This window comes from Tamandua tetradactyla, chromosome 6 (genome assembly GCF_023851605.1).
Source record: "Tamandua tetradactyla isolate mTamTet1 chromosome 6, mTamTet1.pri, whole genome shotgun sequence".
Classification (NCBI taxonomy): Eukaryota; Metazoa; Chordata; class Mammalia; order Pilosa; family Myrmecophagidae; genus Tamandua; species Tamandua tetradactyla.
In genome coordinates, this window is record NC_135332.1 from 366,956 (window position 1) to 388,685 (window position 21,730).

The 21,730-nt window shown below is 44.0% G+C and overlaps 1 protein-coding gene and 2 pseudogenes across 1 annotated transcript in view; 2 read left to right on the forward strand and 1 right to left on the reverse strand.

The window, feature by feature from the left end:
- DHRS7B (dehydrogenase/reductase 7B) overlaps positions 1-8,967 on the reverse strand; it is a 110,880-nt gene extending 101,913 nt beyond the window's left edge. The window contains exon 1 of the mRNA XM_077163332.1: positions 8,652-8,967. Coding sequence (XP_077019447.1) covers positions 8,652-8,728 — 77 coding nt within the window. The 5' untranslated portion in view covers positions 8,729-8,967. The remainder of the gene's footprint in view (positions 1-8,651) is intronic.
- A 4,035-nt stretch (positions 8,968-13,002) lies between these two features.
- Positions 13,003-15,292, forward strand: LOC143685760 (glycine cleavage system H protein, mitochondrial pseudogene; annotated as a pseudogene).
- Position 15,293: 1 nt separating this feature from the next.
- On the forward strand, positions 15,294-16,163 carry LOC143686905 (acyl-protein thioesterase 1 pseudogene; annotated as a pseudogene).
- The last annotated feature ends 5,567 nt before the right edge of the window (positions 16,164-21,730 follow it).

Here is a 21,730-nt window from a genome sequence, read left to right on the forward strand (position 1 = left end):
CTTTGGGTAAACAAAGGCCAAATGGAGAGTCCAGCCGTCCTCCCGCCCCCCCACGGGGCAGTGAGGAGGCCCCTCCTTTCCCTGCCAGAGCAGTGTCAGAGGAAGCACATTGAAACACGAGATTTAAGTACCACCCGGAGTCTTAAAACATAATACCTAAAAGTCTAGATTTCCATCAAAAAGCACTTGTCATACCAAGAGACAGGAAGATGTAAACCTGAAAAGACAACCAGCAGATGCCAACACCAAAATAACACAAAAATTAGAATTCTCTGTCAAGGTTTTAAAGTCACCATCACAAAAATTCTTCATCAGGAAATTATAAACATGCTTGAAATATGAAAATGGAGGAAGTCTCAGGAAAGAAATGGAAGATTCAAAGAATAACAAAATTAAAATTTTGGAACAATAACTGAAATAAAAAACTTAACAGAATGAAGAAAACAGAGGACTGAATCAGTGGACTTAAGTAAAGAACAATAGAAATTACCCAGATGAACAAATGAGATGAAATTGATTGAATAAAAATGTGCAGAGCTTCAAGGACATGTGGGATTATAACAAAAGCTTTAACATTTGTGTCATCAGAGTACCAAAAGGAGAGGAAAAAGAAAAGTGGGGCTGAAAAAGAATCAAAGATATAACCATTGAAGATTCCCCAAATCTAGCAAAAGATATAATCCTACAGAGTCAAGAGACTGAGTGAACCTCAAACAAGATGAAACCAAAGAAAACCATGCCAAGGCTTATCATACTCAAACTTCTGAAAACTAAAGGAGAAAAAAAAAATCTTGAAAGCAGCCAGAGAGAAACAATACATGATCTATAGGAGAGTAACCGTTCAAAAGACAACAAATTTCTCATCAGAAACCATGGTGTCCAGTGAGAAGTCGCACAGTATTTTTCAAATGCCAAAAGAGATGCTGAGAATTTTATATCCTGTAAAAATATCACTCAGGAATGAAGGGGGGGGGGGACAAATTTATCTGAAGGAAAACTTAGCCAGTGTGTCACCAGAAGACCTACTCTAAAGAATGGCTAAAGGAAGCTCTCTGAACAGAAAGGAAACTGTAGAAGAAGGAATCTTGAAATATCAAGAAGGAACAAAAGCATGGTGAGAGTGAAAATATGAATAAACACAACAGACTTTCTCTTTCCTCAAGTTTTCTAAATTATTCTGAGTGGTAGAAGTAAAAATTATCCTGCTGTCCAGTATGGGTCTCAATGTCTGTAGGGGAATGTTTGAGGCCATTTTAAGTAGAGAAATATAAATGTACACAAAGGGAGGTGTGGTCTCTGTATTACAATTTAACTGGTAAAACATATATACTACTAGACTGTGGTATATTATGTTTATGTAATTTAATACCTAGAATAACCACTAAAAAAGCTATACAAATAGATACACTCAAAAGCAATATAGATCAATCAAATGGAATTCCATAGGAAGACAGGACTACAAGAACCGAAAAACAAAAAACAGAGATAACAGACAGAAAACAAAATTTAAAGGCAGACTTAAAACTTAACATAACAATAATTACATTAAATTTAAGTGATCTAAATACAAAAATTGAAAGACAGAAGAGTGGAGAAAAATAACAACCCAACTACATGCTGGCTACAAGAAACTCACTTGTATAGATAGGTTGAAAGTAAAAGGATGGAACTAGATATACCATGCAAACATTAATAAAAAGAAAGCAGGAGTAACTATATTAATATCAGATAAGTACACTTCAGAGCAAAGAAAGTTACCAGGGACAAAGAGGTTCATAATATAATGTTAAAAGGGTTAATCTACCAAGAAGACATGGCAATCCTAAATCTGTATGCACCAAACAACAGAGCTGCAAAATATACATAGCAAAAACTGGTGGAGCTGAAAAGAAAAATAGACAAATCCACAACTATAGTTGGAAACATCAACACTCCTCTCTCTGCACTTGATAAAATAAAGGGAAAACAAGCAATGAAAAAGACATGAAGAGACATTTCACTGAATAAAATATGCAGATAGCAAACAAGAAAAGATATTCTATATTAGTAGAACTTAGGGAAATCCAAATTAAGACCAGGATAAGATATTTCTACATACCTAAATGAAAAATAGTGACAATATCAAATGCTACGGGTGTGAATAGAACCGTTGTGAGGCATGCAACTAGGTGGGTGAACTTGGAGGACATTCTGTTGAATGAAATAAGCCAGAATGAAAAAACAAATATTACTAATATGGACTAATCATAATGTATGAACTCTGAGAATTGAATTTGAGAGCATAGGTTATCAGGCGATAGAATGTGGGCAGAGATTGGGCAAATGACGATTAATAAGTACAGAATGTTCAATAAGCCTTATTGCAAAGGTTCCTAGATTGTAAACTCTTAAAACAGTCCCATCTATTCCAGACTTTTAACTGTTATTTGTGAATTTGGAGATGCTGAGCTCTTTTTTGTATAACCTCCTTATTCCCTGGAATTTCGGGTATCTGTGCGACACCTGAGATGCAGAGCTCGCATTCTGCAGCTCTGAGTCAGCATTACGCCATACAGCAACTGTTAAAGGAGATGAAAAAGTGATCAGACTCCAATTAGAGACATAAATGAAGCTGATCTGGTTAGGACTAAGGTAAATGAGAATACAGGGTAATGGATAATATTGTCTGAGTTTTAAAACTGCAACTTCTGTGTGAGACCAAAGGAAGAGATGTTTCTTTGGTACAAAATTTATATTTTCTGTAGCACGCTAGCTAATTTAACCTGTATGGTCAGTTTATTCAAACAATATAATTGGAACCTTTAAGAATAGAGAATGAGATCTTGTTATTTTTTTTTTTTTACAAGTTAATGTAATTCCCTGATACATCTCAGAGTAATTTGGGCAGAAAATTGAAAAAAGTATTTGGAAAGTCCCCTTGAGGGACTGGGGGAAAATGTGGAAATATTATACTTCCCTACCTGGGGAATTCCTGATATTCCCACAAGCATTAGGGAGTACCAATTTACTAAGCCAAGCCCTTGATTTTGGGGAATCACACTTACAAAACTTATTCCTGCAAAGGAGAAGCTAAGGCTACTTATGATTATGCCTAAGAGTCACCCCCAGCAAACCTCTCATGTTGCTCAGATGTGGTCTCTTTCTAAGCCAACTCGGCAGGTGAACTCAGGCAGGTAAATCTCTCTGGCAATGTGGGACAGAACTCCCGGAGATGAGCAAGGGACTAAGAAAGCCTGCTTGACCAAAAGGGGGGAGAGAGAAATGAGACAAAATAAAGTGTCAGTGGCTGAGAGATTTCAGAGTTGAGAGGTTATCCTGGAGGTTATTCTTATGCAGTATGTAGCTATCCATTTTCAGTTTTTTGTGTATTGGAGTAGCTGGAGGGAAATACTTGAAACTGTTGAAATGTAATCCAGTAGTCTTAATTCTTGATGATTGTATAACAATATAGCTTTTACAATGTGACTGTGTGATTGTGAAAACCTTGTGACTGACACTCCCTTTATCTAGTTGAATGGACAGATGAGGAAGAAAACAAAGACAAAAAATAAATAAATAATAAGGGGGTATGGGATATTTGGGTGTTCTTTTTTACTTTTATTTTTAGGTTTTCTTTGGGGGGGTGGGGAGTATGAAAATGTGCAAAAATCTACTGTGACGATGAGCGCACAGCTATATGATGGTACTGTGAACAACCGATTGTATACTCAGGAAGTTTATATAGATGGGAACATATAATATATCTTAATAATAAAAGTAATGAAGTTGAGATGCATGATGCAACATGTGTGATCCCTGAAGACATCATGTTGAGTGAAATAAGCCATGTATATTGTATAATTTATCTTATGTAAAATAATTACAATAATTCATAGAGAAAGAAAGCAGAAAACTAGTTACCAGGGACTGGGGGTAGGGATGGGGGTACAGAGGAGTTATTGCTTAGTGGGTGGAGGTCTCTATTTGGGATAATGAAAAATTCTGGAAATAGATGGTGGTGAAAGTTGCATACACTGTCAACATGCTAAATGTTGAAGAATTGTACACCTAAAAATAGCTTGAATAATTTTTATGTCACATATATTTTATCATGATTAAAAAAAAAGAAAAAAACCAAAACCAGTAATATAGTACTGGATTATAACCTAGATTGTAAAATAAATATCCATGAGTCCATACCGATATAAATGATGGAATAAATAAATGAATGGGGGAGAAGAACTCCACCTTGAGGAGGTGGAGCATAACTCCTCGCTCCATCAGAGTGGGTCTCCCACACTAACTCCTGCCCAAAGACCGCAGTAGAGGGAGGGGAAACCTGACCAACAGGACCTCATGCAGGAGGCCAAGGTTGGCCTCAGCAGTGGCAAGTCCCCGCAAGAGCCCAGGCCCCAGGCGCGAACGGACGGGAAGGGCCCTTGACCTCTGTGGCCGTCCTCCCCGGGCCCCGTACCTCCAGCCTAACGATGAGAAAGTATCGGACAATCCCAGCTGAGGGACAGCCGACAAAATCCCTGACCAGTGGCCCTCAGAACTGCCCAGGTCATCAAGGACAAGGCAAGTACAGAAACTATCCCAGCCAGGAGGAGCCTGAGGGACGTGGTGCCCTGGGCAGGATCCTGGACAGAAAACAGACACTGGGGGAAAAGTAAGGAAATCCGAGTAAAATACAGACTTCGGTTAATATTATCCTGTCAATACTGACTCATGAATTGTAACAGAAGTGCCATACTAATACAAAATGTTAATAAGAAGGGAAACTGCGTTTACATGGGAACTTTCTACTATCTTTACAACTTTTCTGTAAATCTATAGCCATGTTAAAAAAATTAAATTTGCTAAAAAAAAAAAATTTTTTTATGCATGCAGATAAAAAGTCTTCTAGGAAGGTACAATGGTGGCTCAGTGGCAGAATTCTCACCTGCCACGCTGGAGACCTGGGTACAATTCTCAGAGCCTGCCCCTGCAGGGGGAAGAAAAAGCCTTCTAACTGGGATGTACTGTTTGATTCCTTGCACCTGACAGTCTGAAAAGGGCATAACTATAGGGACAAAAAAGAGACTAGGGGTTGCGGGGGGTGGGGGTGGATGACTTTCTAGGATGGGTGGATATAAACGTTTCCTGTACTTCAGCTGCGGTGCTGATTACATAACCATCAACCCACAGAAGTCTGAATTTTACTCTACGGAATTGAACTCAGTAACCCTAATTAAAAATCAAACAAACCAAACTCTCCTGGGTTACACACAAAGCTCCCCTAAACTCATGCTTCTGCCTCCCTGCAATGACTATGTGGTCTGGTGTGTCCACCTGTCAAAGCGCCTTTAGATCCCACGGTGGTTTGAAGCTGAGCGGACCCCAGAAAATCACGTTCTTAAAGCTAATCCACTCCTCTGGGTGTGGGCCTGCTGTCAGTGGGACCTTGTGACCAGGTTATTTCATTGAGCTATGACCCTGCCTCATTCAAGGTGCATCTTCAGCCTGTCACTAGAGTCATTTATAAGGGGATAAAATCAAAGGGAAGAAACTAAAAGACGCTTATAGAAAAAGCCCCAGAGAAGCTGAGAGGAACCCACTGAAGTCAGAAGCTGGAAACAGAACCTGGGAGAGAAGAGCCAACGCACATCACCATGTCCCTTAGTATGTGACAGAAGAGCCCAAGGTTGCCAGTAGCTGGTCTTCAGAAAAGGCATCTTCCTGTCAATGCCTTAATTGGGACATGTCCATGGCCTGAGAACTGTAAACTTGTAAGCTAATAAATCTCCTTTGTTAAAAGACACTCCATTTCTAGTATATTGCATTTTGATAGCTTTAGCAAACCAAAACAAATGTAATTTCACAAATGATTCGTAAATATGATATTAATAAAAGAGGTACCACACCGTGCAAGTGTTAGTAGTAGGATGGAATATGGGAATCCTGTATTTTCTGCATGATATTAATAAATGAAGATTTGGAGTTCATTATGTGTCAGTCATTCCACAAATATGTTTAGTGCCTACCAGGTCCTGGGAACATGCTAGCAGCTGGGGATACAGCGATGAACACGAAGGATCTGGGGCCCGCCCTCAAGAAGCCCACTAGAGATAAAGGGGCCAGTAATAAATCAATTCAAGTCTTTAAAATTACTAGTTATTATTGCTGTGAAGGACATAAGTAGGGTGCTGTCTTGATTTGGTTTCCTGCCAAAGCAGACCCTGAAACAAAGATACAGGCACAAGTAGTTTATTTGGGGGATAGTCTGCAAAGAATGGGGAGGGAGTCAGGATGGTGAGTCAGGGAGTGGAGGGGAGACAGTAAAGCACACAGTGATGAGCTGGTCACTGCCCTGGGTAACGGAGGTCAGTCCCTTCCGGGGCCCATGCAGGACTGTGTAGCCTGTGCCTTGCACTTGTCTCTCCAGGGGGTAAGTCTTTACAGCAGTGTTTCCCACCAGTTTCCATTTGTCCACTGGTGCACGGTTGCCCCTGGGTTACCACCTGGAGCTCCTTGAGTGCCAAGAAAGTTCTGCAAGCCGAGAAAGGCCCGCTGGCGGAAAGCACCAAGTGCTCAAGGGAGGAAATTGTGGTGAGGTACCAGGACTGTCCAAAGCAGCAGCAGATGACCTCCAGGAAAGGTAGAGGAGGTGTGGGTGAGCACCAACGGCATGCACCACAGGTGCTTTTACAGAGAACAGTGGGCAGCGGCAACTGGTCAGGTCAGGCCTGTGCAGAGGTGAGTTGAAGCTGAGTCCTGAAGAACAAGAAGTAGTTAGGTCTGACTCGTTACTAGACTCCCACGTGTCCTCTCGTTTGGGTGGCCCAGAGACCCTCGTTGCCCAACCAGCCATTCCTTTATCCTGCAAGCCTTCATTGAGCACCTGCTGTGTACCAGGTCCCGTACAAGTCCAAGGATAGAGGTGTGAGAAAGACAGACACAGTCCCTGTCCTCACAGACCTGACAGTCAAGTGGGGGAGACGACAACCAGCAAATGAACTTATAATGCAATGTCAGGTAGGGGTAAATGCCATGAAGAAAAATAATTCCAGAAGAGGGGATGGAAAGTGGTAGGAGGGGCTAACTTGGCCTGAGCGGCCAGGGGAGGCCGATTTGAAGGGTGACACGTGAGCAGAGACTTGGATCAAAGACCCAGGTAAGAATGATCTTTTCATGTTTGAGGAGTGGAAGAAAGACCAGAGTGGCAGGGGGAGCGGGGGGTCAGGATTGCAGGGAACAAGGTCAAGGGTAAGAAGGGCCCAGAACCTGTAGTCTTGTAAACTGTGGAAGGAGTTTGTTTTTTGTTCTTTGTGTTTGGGGAGCCGTTGGAGCCTTAGGAGCAAGGCAGACATGATTTAACTTGACAATGCGAAATCCAAGGTGTAGAGATTGGACAATGAATGAGAGCCAGTCCCCTGCCCTCCGGCTGGTAGGGATGCTGTTGGGTAAATCCTGTCACCTCCTGAGGTCTAAGTCTCCTTCTACATGATGAGGGTTTGAGACCAGACTGTCTTCCACATCTCTTCCAGCTTTAATCTGATGACCAATGCCACTGGTAGAACCCCAAAGTAATCAGTGATTAGGGCATTCAGTGCACTGCTGTCTGTGACAGCAAAATGCTGGACGACGTAAACATCGACTACGGGGAGGCTAGATAAGTGCTTCTGGGTACAACCGCACAATGGAATACAGAGAGACTCAAACAAGAAGGAGGATGCCAATATGGGAAGTCAGTAAGATAGGTAGGCAGGTGGGTGGGTGGGTACTTACATACAGACAGGTACACACGTGGCAAAATGAGACTACGTTTTGCTGTGAGAATACCACCTAACAACCAACCCCTAAACTTCACTGGTTTGTAGCAACAAACATTTTCTTGTTGGGGGATATGGAGGGGCTGCCTGTGGCTTCCAGTGGATTCCCCGTGCACCCAGGCTGAAGGCACAGGAGCGACCTGGGACCGCTCTGTCACGGTGGTTGAGAGGACTGCCAGAGCTCTGGGGGAAACTTGCCTTGGCTTGGAAATGGCACATGCCATTTCTGCCCAAATGCCATTATTCAAAGTACAGCACCAAGAGCAAAGTCAGCGTGAGAGGGGAGCAAACCCAGCTCCAATGGAAGAGGTGAGGGGAATGAACATTTCTGAGCAACAGCCCTAAGTACAGATGAAGGAGCTAAACTCAGAGGTGACCCCAAGGAGGGTGGCACTTCAAACGGGTAGGTGGGGGACCAGCATGGGAGCCAACACCTGTCACTGAATGCCTTTTTATACTTTCTGTGTGTCGAGCCACATTAATCTAACAAATTAAGGTTTTTAAACCAAGCGAAAAAAACCTGTAACTCAGGACCAAAAAAAAGAACATTCCGCATTATATTTTGGTACTTTGGTTTTAAACTTCTAGAGGGCAACAGCTGCATTTTCTTTACTCGTTCTCACAGTGTCATATAAGTTTTACAGGCATTTAATGAGCAGATTTAATGAATGTAGGCATTAATGAATGCGATACATAAATAAATGCTGGTGATTTTGATGTTTTCTCATATACGTCTCCCCCCATGAAGACCACCAATCCCGCCTCTTTCCCAGGCTGACAGTAACCCCCTGCGCTCAGAGCCTCCTGATACTCCTACAGTCCCTACCCCGTGGCGTCCAGGGGAAGCATGAATCGTCTTACCTGGCCACTGGGCCCGGTGTTCCCGCACCTCCACCGGAGTGTGCTCGTCTCTCACTCTTTCTGGACCAATCGGGCATTCCCAGCTCCCTGCGATAGAAGGCCCACGGGGTCTCGAGAGCACCACTCTGCCTGGGCTCACGGACACTCACCGCGCTTCGTCTAGCCTCGGCCGTCTGACCGCGAACCTGCTCACGGCGAGGGTATCAGGCGCCTGGCGCTCCAGCAGCCGGACCCAAGACGCCGGGGGGCGTGGACAGCTGCTGCCGGACCCTGGACGCCGAGGGGCGTGGACAGCTGCTGCCGGGCCCAAGACTCCGGGGGGGGGGGGGCGTGGACAGCTACTACTGGGCTCACGGCCGGCCGGGGGGGCGTGGAGAGCTGCTGCCGGACCCTGAACGCCGGGGGGCGTGGACAGCTGCTGCCGGACCCTAGAGGCCGGGGGGCGTGGACAGCTGCTGCCGGACCCTGGACGCCGGGGGGCGTGGACAGCTGCTGCCGGACCCTGGACGCCGGGGGGCGTGGACAGCTGCTGCCGGACCCTGGACGCCGGGGGGCGTGGACAGCTGCTGCCGGGCCCAAGACTCCGGGGGGGGGGCGTGGACAGCTGCTACTGGGCTCACGGCCGGCCGGGGGGGCGTGGACAGCTGCTGCCAGACTCGCGGCGCTGCCCGTCCTCTTCCAGGCTTCGGGCTCTGCGTGGAGCACACGCCCGCCTCCTGGCAACCGCTGGGAGCCGGATGCCCGCGTGGACCCCACGAGTTCCCCGCGCGCTTGCCTCGGCTTTCAGCCGGACCTAGGGTGGGAGGTGCAGCGGCCAGCTCCTGCCGGCCAGCTCCGCGGCGGGGGGAAGGGGGGCGGGAAAGGCGGGAGCAGTGACCCCCCCCCCCCCCGCTCTCCGCCCCGCCCCGCCTCCCCCGACTGTCTGCGCACGCGTCCGCCCTGAGGCCGCGTCTGGCCACGTGTCCCCGCTGGGCCAATCACGCTCTGCCTCCAGGACCGAGGCGCCGCGAGAGTCAATAAGGAGCGAGAAGGTGTGGGGAGGTATTTGCATCTGCCTTCAGTCTGGCCGTCCTAGAGGCCTGCCGGCGAGCTCCTGCCCCCTGAGTCCCTGTTCTTCCCTGCCTCTGAACTCCCTGTTCAGTCATTTCAAAGCACAATGTTCACTAGGTCCCCACTCTAGCCACCCCCCCCTTAACATGAAAGGACCCGGCGATTTAGAGGTCGCGCCGTCCACCGCAACCTAGCGTCCCTTGCGCGCCGGCGGAGAGCCAGGCGGAAGTGGCTGTGACAGCTTCCGGCGCGCCGCGGGGCGGCGACGGGTCCGCTGTACTGTGGGTCCGGCCTGCTGGAGGCCCGCTTTGGTAAAGCGCGTAAGAGGGGTTACGGAGCGGTCTGCGTTCAGAAAGCTTGGTGTCGCGTTTCCCTGCGGGAAGAGACGCAGGGTGGAACAGCCGCCGGGGACGGTGTGGCCGGCTCTGCCATTCCCCGGCCGGGATACTGCGGACAGAGGCGCCTGTGTCCGCCGGGCAAGGACCGAACGGACGGCGCGACGGCGTTCGTCGTAGCCGTAAATTAGACGACCGAGGTCGCGCTTCCCGAGAGGATGAAGTTGTGGTGTAAACACACAAAGGGTTTTGAACCCAGCGACGAGAAAGAATGAACTGCTGCCGGCGGTGTGGTGAACGAGTGTCCCAGATGAGGCAGAGGTTACGGTGTTGGGTCCGAACCGGGTTGGCCCAGGGGCAGGAAAAGGGGGTCTTGTGGTGCGGGAATTAAGTCTGTGCCTTGATCTGGTGATAATTGTGTGGTTGTTCGCGTACTGCAAAAGCTCACCAAGCCATGCACTGGAGATGCGCGCGCTTCGTTGGATGCATGTCGATCTCAAAAAAAAAAAAAAAGAAGAATGTAACATTCCGTGCTTGGCCGTGTATTTCCCGTGGGACCTAAAACCAGGCTGGAAAGATTTCGTGGATTTCTCTGCTTTTTAAAATCAGATCTGTTTTAGTAATCTCCCGATCATGTTCAAGCTGAAGAATGCAAGCTCATTTCATTGTAATATCGTGGTTAGGCAGCAGTTTCTGGGGCCACATTTCCTGAGCTCAAATCACTCTTCTACCTCCTACTAGCAGTATGAGCCTGAATAGATTAACCGTTCTCCTATGTAAAATGAAATGTCAACATCATACCTCACAAGGTGGTTGAGTGATTAGATGAGTTACATGAAATTGCTTAGAATACTAAGAGCAAAAGAATACATGCTATTATTATTGACCCTCAAAGTTATTGGTGCACGGAGCACTTTATGATCTGACCTTGTCAACCTTTCACTGTCTTCCCTTTTCATTCACGCTCCAGTCCCTTCCCACCCAAATATACCTAACCAGTGTCTTCACTTCACTGTATCTTTTCAAATGCTATTCCTTCTGCCCCGAACACTCTTCTCCTGGGCGGGGCTGAGGACATGCTTAGGGCACCAAAAAAGCAGGGGCACCCCAACCACACCCCCAACCCCCGCAAAGGCAAAAGAGAAAAAAAAAACACTTGTTTTAAGTATTTGATAATTTATATTCCCTCCCCCCAAAGTATGAAGTAAATCATGATGGGGAAAAATCTAGACCTGTGTTGCTCTTGCTTTGTGGTCTAGTATTGTTTCTCTTTGAATTACACTTGGATAATGGGAAAGGCGGCAGCATAATCTCTTCTGTGCTTAGAGCCTTCAATTTCTTTGTGGCAGATTGTATTTTACAAAATGGCCACAATGATATCTCCCATCCCACGTGCTCCTCCTGTGGTGTGACTTTAACACTTCCATTGAGGGGTGGGAATCTGCTGTGAATTTGGGAGGACTTGTTGTTTGTCCGTTGTTTGTCCATTCATCTGTGGATGTGGATTGCCGCCATCTTTGTGTGTATTCTGGTGTACACACAGGTGTTTGAATCCCTGCTTTCAGTTCTTCTGGGTGCAGACCTGCATGGTGAATTGCTGGGTTAGAACAGTCTTAAGACACCCGATCTCCTTCCCGTTTGCCACCTACCTCTTTCAAGTGAAAGCAATACCGGGTCACTTCCAATTAGAGGTCCTAAAAGATTATCTGGCCTCCTCGTTCTGTCGGGGCACCTGCTCCTGGAAGCCAGCTACTCTGCGAGAGGAAGGCAAGGCCATATGTGGCAACACTGGGTGCTCCGGCAACCGGCCCCACCGGAGGTTCCCGTAAACAGCCAGCCTTAGCAGGCAGACAGGTCAGTGAGGAAGATCTAGTGCTGGCTGCTGTAGGGCTGCCGTTGTATTCCAGATCTGGGAGAGCCCTGGGCCAAACAACTCCCTAACCAGGAGAGATTGTAAGATATCTGCTGCTGTTTTAGGCCCTAAGTTTTGGGGTGATTTGTTATACAGCAGTAAATAACTGGAACACTTTTTTTTTTCTTTGTACTTTTTACAGTGTTAACATACATAAAACAGAAAAAGTCACATTTTGACCATTGTCTTGTGTAAACTTCAGTGACATTAATTACACTGACAATGTTGTGTAACCATTTCCACCAGCCATTTCCACAACCTTTTCTTCACCCTAAACAGAAACCCTGTAAGCACTAAGTCCACATTCCCTACCCCCATCCCAAGTGTCCTGGTAACTTGTCTGCTTTTTCCTGTCCCTATGAATTTGCTTGTTCTGGGTATTTCGTATCAGCAAAATCATACAAGATCTGTCCTTTTGTGTTTGGCTTATTTCACTTAACGTGATATCTTCAAGGCTCACCAGTGTATCAGGACGTCATTCCTTTTCATAGCTGGATAATGCTCCATTGTATGTATATAACGTTGTTTGTCCATTCATCTGTGGATGTGGATTACCGCCATCTTTGTGTGTATTCTGGTGTACACACAGGTGTTTGAATCCCTGCTTTCAGTTCTTCTGGGTGCAGACCTGCATGGTGAAATGCTGGATTAGAACAGTCTTAAGACACCCGATCTCCTTCCCGTTTGCCACCTACCTCTTTCAAGACTCAGCTCCAGTATCCCACCTCTAGGATGCCTTCATTGACTTCTAGGCCTGGAATTAAGTGCCCTTCATCTGGGTTCTACAGCCCTCTGTGCTCCCCTCTCTCCTGCCCTTATCCCACGCCCTATTTTCACTATCCATGTCCTTATTCTATGCCCCCACCTAGTCTTTAAACTCCTGTGGGCAATAACTTTTATCTTTTGTATTCCCGCCGAATACAGAACTAGGGAGGAAAAAAAAGGAGGGGCTGGCAGATTATATAAGAAAAGTGAATTCTTCAACAAGACAGGTGCTTACCTAGTCCAATGGTGGCTGGGAGGTGGCAGAGAGAGTCAGTTCAGAGCTTTGAGGATGGAATACCTGGCTGGCTATCCCAGCTGGGTAACTGAGCAACTTACCTAACTTCTCCGTGTCCTAGTTGCTGGGATATTGTAATAGTAATAGTATTGTTGGAGAAAATGTCTCGTGTACACATTTTGAGCACTGAGTATGTTCCAATTGTAAAACATAGAAGGGGGTCAGGATTTCAGAACAGCTGGCTAATAGAATAAAAAAAAAGAAGATGGTGTCTATAGTTCAAATTATTATGTAGAAGTCAGCAATTCTAATTGAATAAGACGTACTTTCTGATGAAACCAAAAATCCTACCTTCGATTAATAAAGAACAAAGTATGATTTATCCAAAGATGCCCAGCTTTAGGTGTTTGTATTTCAAGACTTTCTGGAAACTTCTATGTTTGCAGACTATCTCAGAATGCAAGGTTTTTTTACTTAAAAAAAAAAAAAGTTTATTCTAGTAGTATATATACAATATAAAATTTCCCATTTTAACCACTTTCAAGTATACAATTCAGTGGTATTGATTTCATCCATAATGTTATGCTGCCATCATCACCACCTGTTACCAAAACTTTCCCATCGTCCCAAACAGAAACTCTGAATTCATTAAGGAATAATGCTCCATTCCCTGCCCCGGAACCTCTAATCTGCCCTCTGTTCCTATGAATTTGCTTGTTCTAGGTATTTCATATAAGTGAAATCAAATATTTGTCCTATTGGTTCTGGCTTATTTCATCCAACATGGTGTTTTCAGGAGTTCATCCGTGTTGTAACAAGATCAGAATTTCATTACTTTTTTTAAAAATTTTTTTTATTGTGAAATATATATACACAGAAAAATAAGAAAAGGCAATAATTTTCAAAGCACAGGTCAACAACTAGTAACAGAACAGATTTCAGAGTTTGCTATGGGTTACAATTCTGCTATTTCAGATTTTCCTTCTAGCTGCTCCAAAACACCAGAGGCTAGATGGAATATTACTATAGTGATTCAGCAGTCATGCTTATTTGTTAAATCTTATTTTTTCTGTTGTACCTCCTCCTTCTTTGATCCTTCTCCCAATCTATACGGATCTTTGGGGAATGCCGGTTCTGACTTTTTCATTTTGAAAAGGGGTGTCCACACTGAAGGGTAGGGGGATGTGATTAGTTGATAATCTTGGAGAGGCTGGTCCCTCTGGGTGTCAGGATTTATCAGGCCCGTGAACCCACTGGAAAGTATAGGTCCCAGGGAAGCAAAACTGCATAAAAGCTTTATAGAGCCGCAGTTCAAGCCCTAGGTGTTGTTAAGAGTTAGCAGGACCGGAGCCATCCTCTCCCCGCCGGCCGGGTGTCCGAGTCGCTGGACTGCGACCCTGCGCACCCCTGCAAACGTGGCGCTGCGCGCGGCCCGGAGCGTGCGGACCGCCCCCTGCAGCCTGCGTGCGGCCCCCGCGCCCGCCACCTCCTGCCCGCCGCGGCCCTGGGGGTTGCGGGCTGCGGCTGTCCGGATGCTGCGCACCCGCCCGGCTCTGCTCTCGGTGCGGAAATTCACAGACAAACATGAATGGATAACAACAGAAAATGGCACTGGAACAGTGGGAATCAGCAATTTTGCACAGGAAGCTTTGGGAGATGTTTACTGTAGTCTTCCAGAGGCTGGGACAAAATTGAACAAACGAGGAGTTTGGTGCTTTGGAAAGTGTGAAAGCTGCTAGTGAACTTTATTCTCCTCTATCAGGAGAAGTAACAGAAATTAATGAAGCTCTTGCAGAAAACCCAAGACTTGTCAACAAATCTTGTTACGAAGATGGTTGGCTCATCAAGATGACACTGATTAACCCTTCAGAACTTGATGAACCAATGAGTGAGGAAGCATACGAGAAATACATAAAATCTATTGAACTGTAAAAATGGAACCCCTAAATAAACTAGTCTGAAATAACTTATCCAGCAATATTTTAAATTACTGGTGGATAAAAATTTATAATAGCAACTTTTTAGCAGTACCAATAGGAGAACAGAAACTATTCATTCCAACTATGTGGCTGAAAAAAAAATACTCCTTAACTTTCTAATGATAGCAGAGAAACACAATTTGCATCTTTTTTTCACAAACTCAGTGATTTAGACTAGGATCTAGTTATTATATTCAGAATTCATGAAATTATCTAAGGTAAAAACTACTTGTAAAAATTATGTAATGGGCTCGCGCCCGAGCGCGCGCCCGGGAAGGGGCGGGCCGGGACTCCGCTCCAAGATCGCAGGTCCCCGGCCGCGATTGGCGCCAGCTCCTTCTCCCTTCCGCTTTCGACCGCGGCAGCCAAGCCGTGCATGTGCGGTAACAGCAGGTCAGCCCCGCTCCCCGCCGTCGTGCCCGCCGCCCGCAAGGCCACAGCAGCGGTTATCTTTCTTCACGGATTGGGAGGCACAGGGCATGGATGGGCAGAAGCCTTGACAGGTATCAGAAGTTCACATATCAAATATATATGCCCACATGCGCCGGTTGTGCCTGTTACGTTAAACATGAATATGAGTATGCCTTCTTGGTTTGATATTATTGGGCTTTCGCCTGATTCACAGGATGAACCTGGAATCAAGCAGGCAGCAGAAAATGTGAAAACTTTGATAGACCAAGAGGTGAAGAATGGAATTCCTTCTAACAGAATTATTTTGGGAGGATTTTCCCAGGGAGGAGCTTTATCTTTATATACTGCTCTTACTACGCAACGGAAACTGGCAGGGGTTGTTGCACTCAGTTGCTGGCTTCCACTTCGGGCTTCCTTTCCACAGGGTCCTGCCAGTGGTGCTAATAAAGATATGTCTATCCTCCAATGCCGTGGAGATTGCGACCCTTTAGTTCCCCTAATGTTTGGTTCTCTTACTGCTGAAAAGCTAAAAACGTTGGTAAATCCAGCCAGCGTAACCTTCAGAACCTATGAGGGATTGATGCACAGTTCATGTCACCGGGAAATGATGGATAGCAAGCCGTTCATTGATAAAGTCCTACCATCAGTTGATTGACATCACTAAAAGGCCTAAGTAGAAGGACACCAGCATCCTTGTAGTAGAGTAAAAACTTTTAAATGTGCCCAATCCTGAAACCTTCTGTTTGCAGTGTTAGAATGTTTTGAAATGCATACCAAGGATACAGACTAAATAATGTCTCCTCGTTACGTTCTTTAAGTTTCTATACATGTATTTGTATAATGTGATCCCAGAGTAATACTAATAGGTGAAGTAGCTGGCTTTTTCCCAAATGTAATTCAGAAAAATAATAAAATGCTGCAATCAGAATATTTATTATGTCATTTGGAAATTATTAGCATGCTTAGTGAAAATTTGTTAAGGTATAAATGAGCAGTTAAGATATAAATGATATAAGTGCACTGTGACTTAGCCTATGGATTTATTTCAGAATTACCTAGTCACTGTACAATGGCCATATTTTTGTGTATGTATTCATTATACATAATAATTATAATACAAAATAATGAGATGGCATATTATTCCTAATAATAGGGATAATACTTTGAAGTGTGAATGAAAGTAATATTATTGTTTTCCTCAATTAATGGCCCTTTTTATTTGGGGGACCAGACTTTTTTCCCTATCATTTCCATTTAACATTCTTTTCTTCTCTCTAGAAAAAACGTGTTCTTCTTTTATTATCCTTCAGAGGAGACCAAATAATGCTTCCCTGCCATAGACATTTGGTGTTAATAAATACTGTAATTTGACATTCAAACCACAGACACATAGTATTTATGATGTATTTATACTTAATGAAAGCAGGCATCACTTTCTGCAACTGCTTATTTGTTCAACTGTATCTTAGTCCAAATTTATACTTATATTATTAGAATCTTTAGTTCAAGGAACAGGAATATTTCTGTGATTTTTACTTTCTGTAATCAACTGGAAGAATGATTAGATCATACTTTAGTATGCTCTGAAATATTTAAGACTTGATCTTAAAAATTGTAATTTCTAAGATGATTTGGTCTAAGATGATTCTTGTAGCATAGTGTTTGTTTTCTTATTTTGTACGTGTTTGAAACCAACTACCAAGGAAAATTAGAATCTTACAGAAAATTTTGCTTTCTTTTTATCTGCCAGTGAACTTTGAAACTTTGGCTTTAGTCAAATGGGTTTTTAAATTAGTTTTTGTGCAAGCATAAAAATAGCAATCTTTTGATTTTATATGGTCAGTATTTTCAGATTACAATCGGTAAAAATTATTTGAAAACAAATTTCTGGGTAATAAAGGTTAGAACTTGATACACGTGGTATAATTACCACACAGTTTAATATTTAATTGAAGTGTATGCTTGGTATTTTTTAATTGTTAATTTTTGGGGTGTATTTCAACTAATCAAAACAATGAAGGAATTGCATCTGTATAAATGGGTGCTAATTGATAATGGAAATGATTTGGCAGTGTACAGTATAGAATGTCAATAATTAAGCCATACGTTTATGTCTGGATTTAAAATTTTTAAACAATCATTTACAAATGTATTGTCTTCTACTTTGGAAAATATAAACAGTTATATTCAGTTATATAAATCAATATCTTATTTATGGTAAGATATCTTATTCCGTTGAAAAGTTATGCTGTAGTGTGGAAATGTAAATCTTTTTCATGGTTTCTATCAATGTGAAATAAAATTTAATTCTGAAAAAATAAATTATGTAATGCATGGGTAACACTGTTACCTTAAGCTTACATGATATTCTATCTTACTTACATCAATCCCTGGATTTGAGTCAAAATTCTGTCAGATTTTCAGTGGAAATACCCAGGAGTGGAGGTGAGTGTTTGTTCGCTGTACACTGTCAGTGAGGAAGAGTACTATACCACTTTTGCTGGTGCTGTTTTATACAGTGAAGCAACAGCCTTGCCGCAAAAGAAGAAACCCTTTAATACCAATAAAACATTCAACTTCTCCATTAATCATGTTTTGTTTTGATATTAATGTTTCACTCAGTGATTCAATTTGTTGAAATGGTAATTTAGTCAAAATCTGATTTTTCTTGATTAAAGATCTAATTGCCTGATTTAAAAAAAGAGTTAACAGGAATGATGTTGTTTGGGGTTAATTTGGGGTTAATTGCCCCTGGCAATTAGCACTTTAGAACCGAATCTCGCCTAACAGCAGCCTCCAGAACACCCTCTCAAGTCCACTTGATCTCACTTGGCCACTGATGCCTTATCTTACTGTACCTCTTTTCCCGCTTTGGGTCGGGAAGGTGTTGTTGATCCCACAGTGCCAGGGCCAGGCTCATCCCTGGGAGTCACACCCCTTGTTGTCAGGGAGATTTTCACCCCTGGATGTCGTGTCTCATGGAAGGGGGAGGATAGTGACTTGCAGAGTTGGGCTTAGACAAAACTTCATTACGTTTTATGGCTCAATAATATTGCCCTGTGTGATATGCTTAGAACATATTGTTCGTGCATATCCATTCATCTGTTCTTGGACACGGGTTGTCCCTACCTTTTGGCTGTAGTGAATAATGCTGCTATGAACACTGGAGTACAAATGTGACCTTTTAACTTTTTTGAATGTAAGCATTTGGGCTGAAGAGTCTGATGAACCAAGGTGAGATAGAACTGATCTCAGTAGCTACCCTCGCTGAGTTGCTGAAAGGATTAAATGGTAAGTATAGATCTATGTGTATATAGTACAGACATTGCTACCTACCGTAATTTGCCAAACCCCAGCCAAAATCATTCCTGCCAATCCTAAAGAACACCTGGGGCAATATATAAGATACCACAAAGGTTCCAGGCACTCGGGTAACTTTCCAGAAACCTACAACCTCCAGATGGGTCCCTGGACCAGGTAAGTCCTGAAACCCAGAGGGCCCAGCCTGTCCAGAACATCAGCTAGTTCCATCCCCCTACCCCTTATTATCGACAGCCCTTTCCAACATGAAAAAGCTAGAATGGCCATAGCCCAAATACCCTAAAGAGTGGGAGAAAGATCAAAGGTGATGGTGGAGTTTTACAGAGAAGGTTGGGTTTAACAAATAAGTATGAGTGCTGAATTAGTATATTTTTATTTCTTTTAGCCTCTAGTACCTTAGAGCAGTTAGAAATAAAAACCTAAAATTCTGGACTTCTAATGCATAACAAACTCTGAAATCTGTTCTACAACTAATTGTTGCAATGAGCTTTGAGATTCATTGCTCTTATGTATATATGTTATTTAAAGAGAAGGAGGAGTATAACTGAGAAGATAAGATTTAACAAATGAGTATGACTGAATAATCATGTTGATACATCTGTTGGTCTCCAGTGTCTTGGAGAAGCTAGAAGAAAAAACAAAAAATCATGGAACTTAACCCATACCTAACTTTAAAATTTGTTCTATAATTACTTGTTAAAATGTACTTGGAAATTTATTTAATTGTTTTATATACATGTTATATTTCACAATAAAGAAAATGAAGAAAAAATAGCTGGGGAAGGAAAGCAGCAGTTGATTAATAGGTACAAATGCGAGCAAAGCCAAAGGTATAGGTATTCACTACAGCCTTCTTTAGTACATCTGGTCAGAGTCCATCATCAGTGATATTTACAACTTCCTTACTCCGCTTTCCATCGCATGGTACTCTTGCCATCAGCCCACATCTCAAATGACCAGGGTGCTGAACCTGGTGGTGTGAACCCAAATTTTATTCCTGAGGGATCTGAGCCTTTAGTGGCCCTTTGTTTTCATATTTAAATAATCATATATTGAAGTTTAAATATTATAGAATTTACCAATACATTGCGTTGGTTTGATAAATCAACTTAATACTTACAGAACAGAGAATTAAGCACTTTTATTTTAAGTAAAGCACATAAAAGACTTCTGTCATCTGCAAAAGTATCCATGAATTAAAAATTTATTTGCTATAAATCAACAAAAAGTTTAATGCTTGCAGAAGTTATTTGATTACAAGTACCATTCCTCATGTGATATTCAAGTATGTACTAAATTAAAAAGAAATCTTCATTTTTTAAAGAATATTTTTATTATAAACAATGAACTGATATACTAACATTCTTGACATACAGTCATCCTTGTCATATGAACATTTTTGACATGGTTACAATCAGTGGCTCACAATATCATCACATAGTTGTGTATTCATAACCATGATCATTTTGTTGAACATTTGCATCTCTCCAGAAGAAGAAAGAAAAAAGAAAAAACTCCTACATGCCATACCCCTTACCACTCTTAGTGGCCCATTTTTATTGGGTTGCCATAATGTTCCCTTAGCTTTTACTCCTGGACGTGGATGAGACACCCCAGAGAAACCCTAGGAGGCAGACACAGTCTCCCTGCCTGTGTTTTGTAGCAGCAACGCTCTCTCTCCTTGGTACTCAGGGTCTTATGTGCCACCCAGCACACTCACTCCCTTAACCGCCAGCTGCTCAGTGGAAGAGCCCAGGAGCGCTGGGCTACCCTACTAGCTGGCAGTCTCCCCTCCAGTTTACCAGGATAATTTTGGCGATCCCTGGTGGAAGCAGTCCTGTGTTCACAACGGAGACCTCTAAGCCAGCCGAGCCCAATGTTGTAGGATGAGAAGCAAATTTGTTGCGAATGAGTTATTATGAGTAGGTATGAAAGGAGCCGATTCCAATCCCGCCCTGATTTCCGTCCCCGGGTGTTCCAGCTGTGGGAGAAAACAGCTCCTCGCGTTGCGTGTTCATTCTAAGTACATGCCCTGCCGTGGAGGAGGGCATGGTCTCTGCTGCCAAAACAAGTTCTCTATAGGCCATTCCAATACGCTAAGAACCCAGAGGTTTTCAAAGACACTGTGAAAGATAACATATATTCAAGGCATTTCTGAGTGAAATGAGCACTCTGGAGGGGCATGCTGGGGGGAGGGAGTCAAGGCAGATCCCTGTAATAAGTCCCTGCATACATTTCCATCTCAAGCCGGGGTCCTGTACTCTGTCAGTGGGCCTCAAAGTGCAGGGCCCAGACCACCTGGAAACTTGTCAGAAATGGGATTTCTTGGGTCCCACGGAAACTTGGTGAGCTGAAGACTTTAGGGGTGAGGTGCTGGGCTTCTGCCCACTGCTCTGGAAAAGCGGCCGCGTGGGGAGCGGGCGCCTGCCAGGGCTCTCACTCGCCAACCTTGAGACTGTTTATCTTGCTGCCGCCTCTGGGTCTGCAAAAGAAGCTGGAAGGAGCTGGGGAGGCCCCCAGGTCACAGCGCCCGTCTTATAGGTCAACTTCTTTTTCTGAGACCTGACGGGAACGTGTTTTCTCACAGGTGTAGGTGAGTTTTGTTTTCTCTGAGAACCCCTGCAGGTGCGCTGGTTTGTACTCTGGGAAAGCTCCTCCTGGCAACGCCCCATGCCAGCAGCTGTTTCGTTTTCCTTACACTAGGGAACTTTCGGCCTCTACACCTCCCCGAATAAAAATTGAGATGAATCCCGGTGTCAGTCAACCAATCAAGCAATATTTTTAAATCACTTCCAGCTGTTCAAATTTATAATCCAGTCCGTAATTCCTAGGAAGGTCAGCCAGATCGCTAACCTCTGCCTAATCCAACAAAGGTTCTCTTCCCCTTGATCTAAAACCCGTAGAATCCATTTCCATGCATTTCCCCAAATTTGAGCAGATGCGAACCAGTAAAATCTAGTAATTCTGTCAGTGCCTGGAGGCCCTCCTCCTGAGGCAGGACAGCGGGGGCGGGCGGCAGCTGGCCGAGGCCCGGGAGAAGGGCGGGCAGGCTGGGGCCCGCAGAAGGCCTT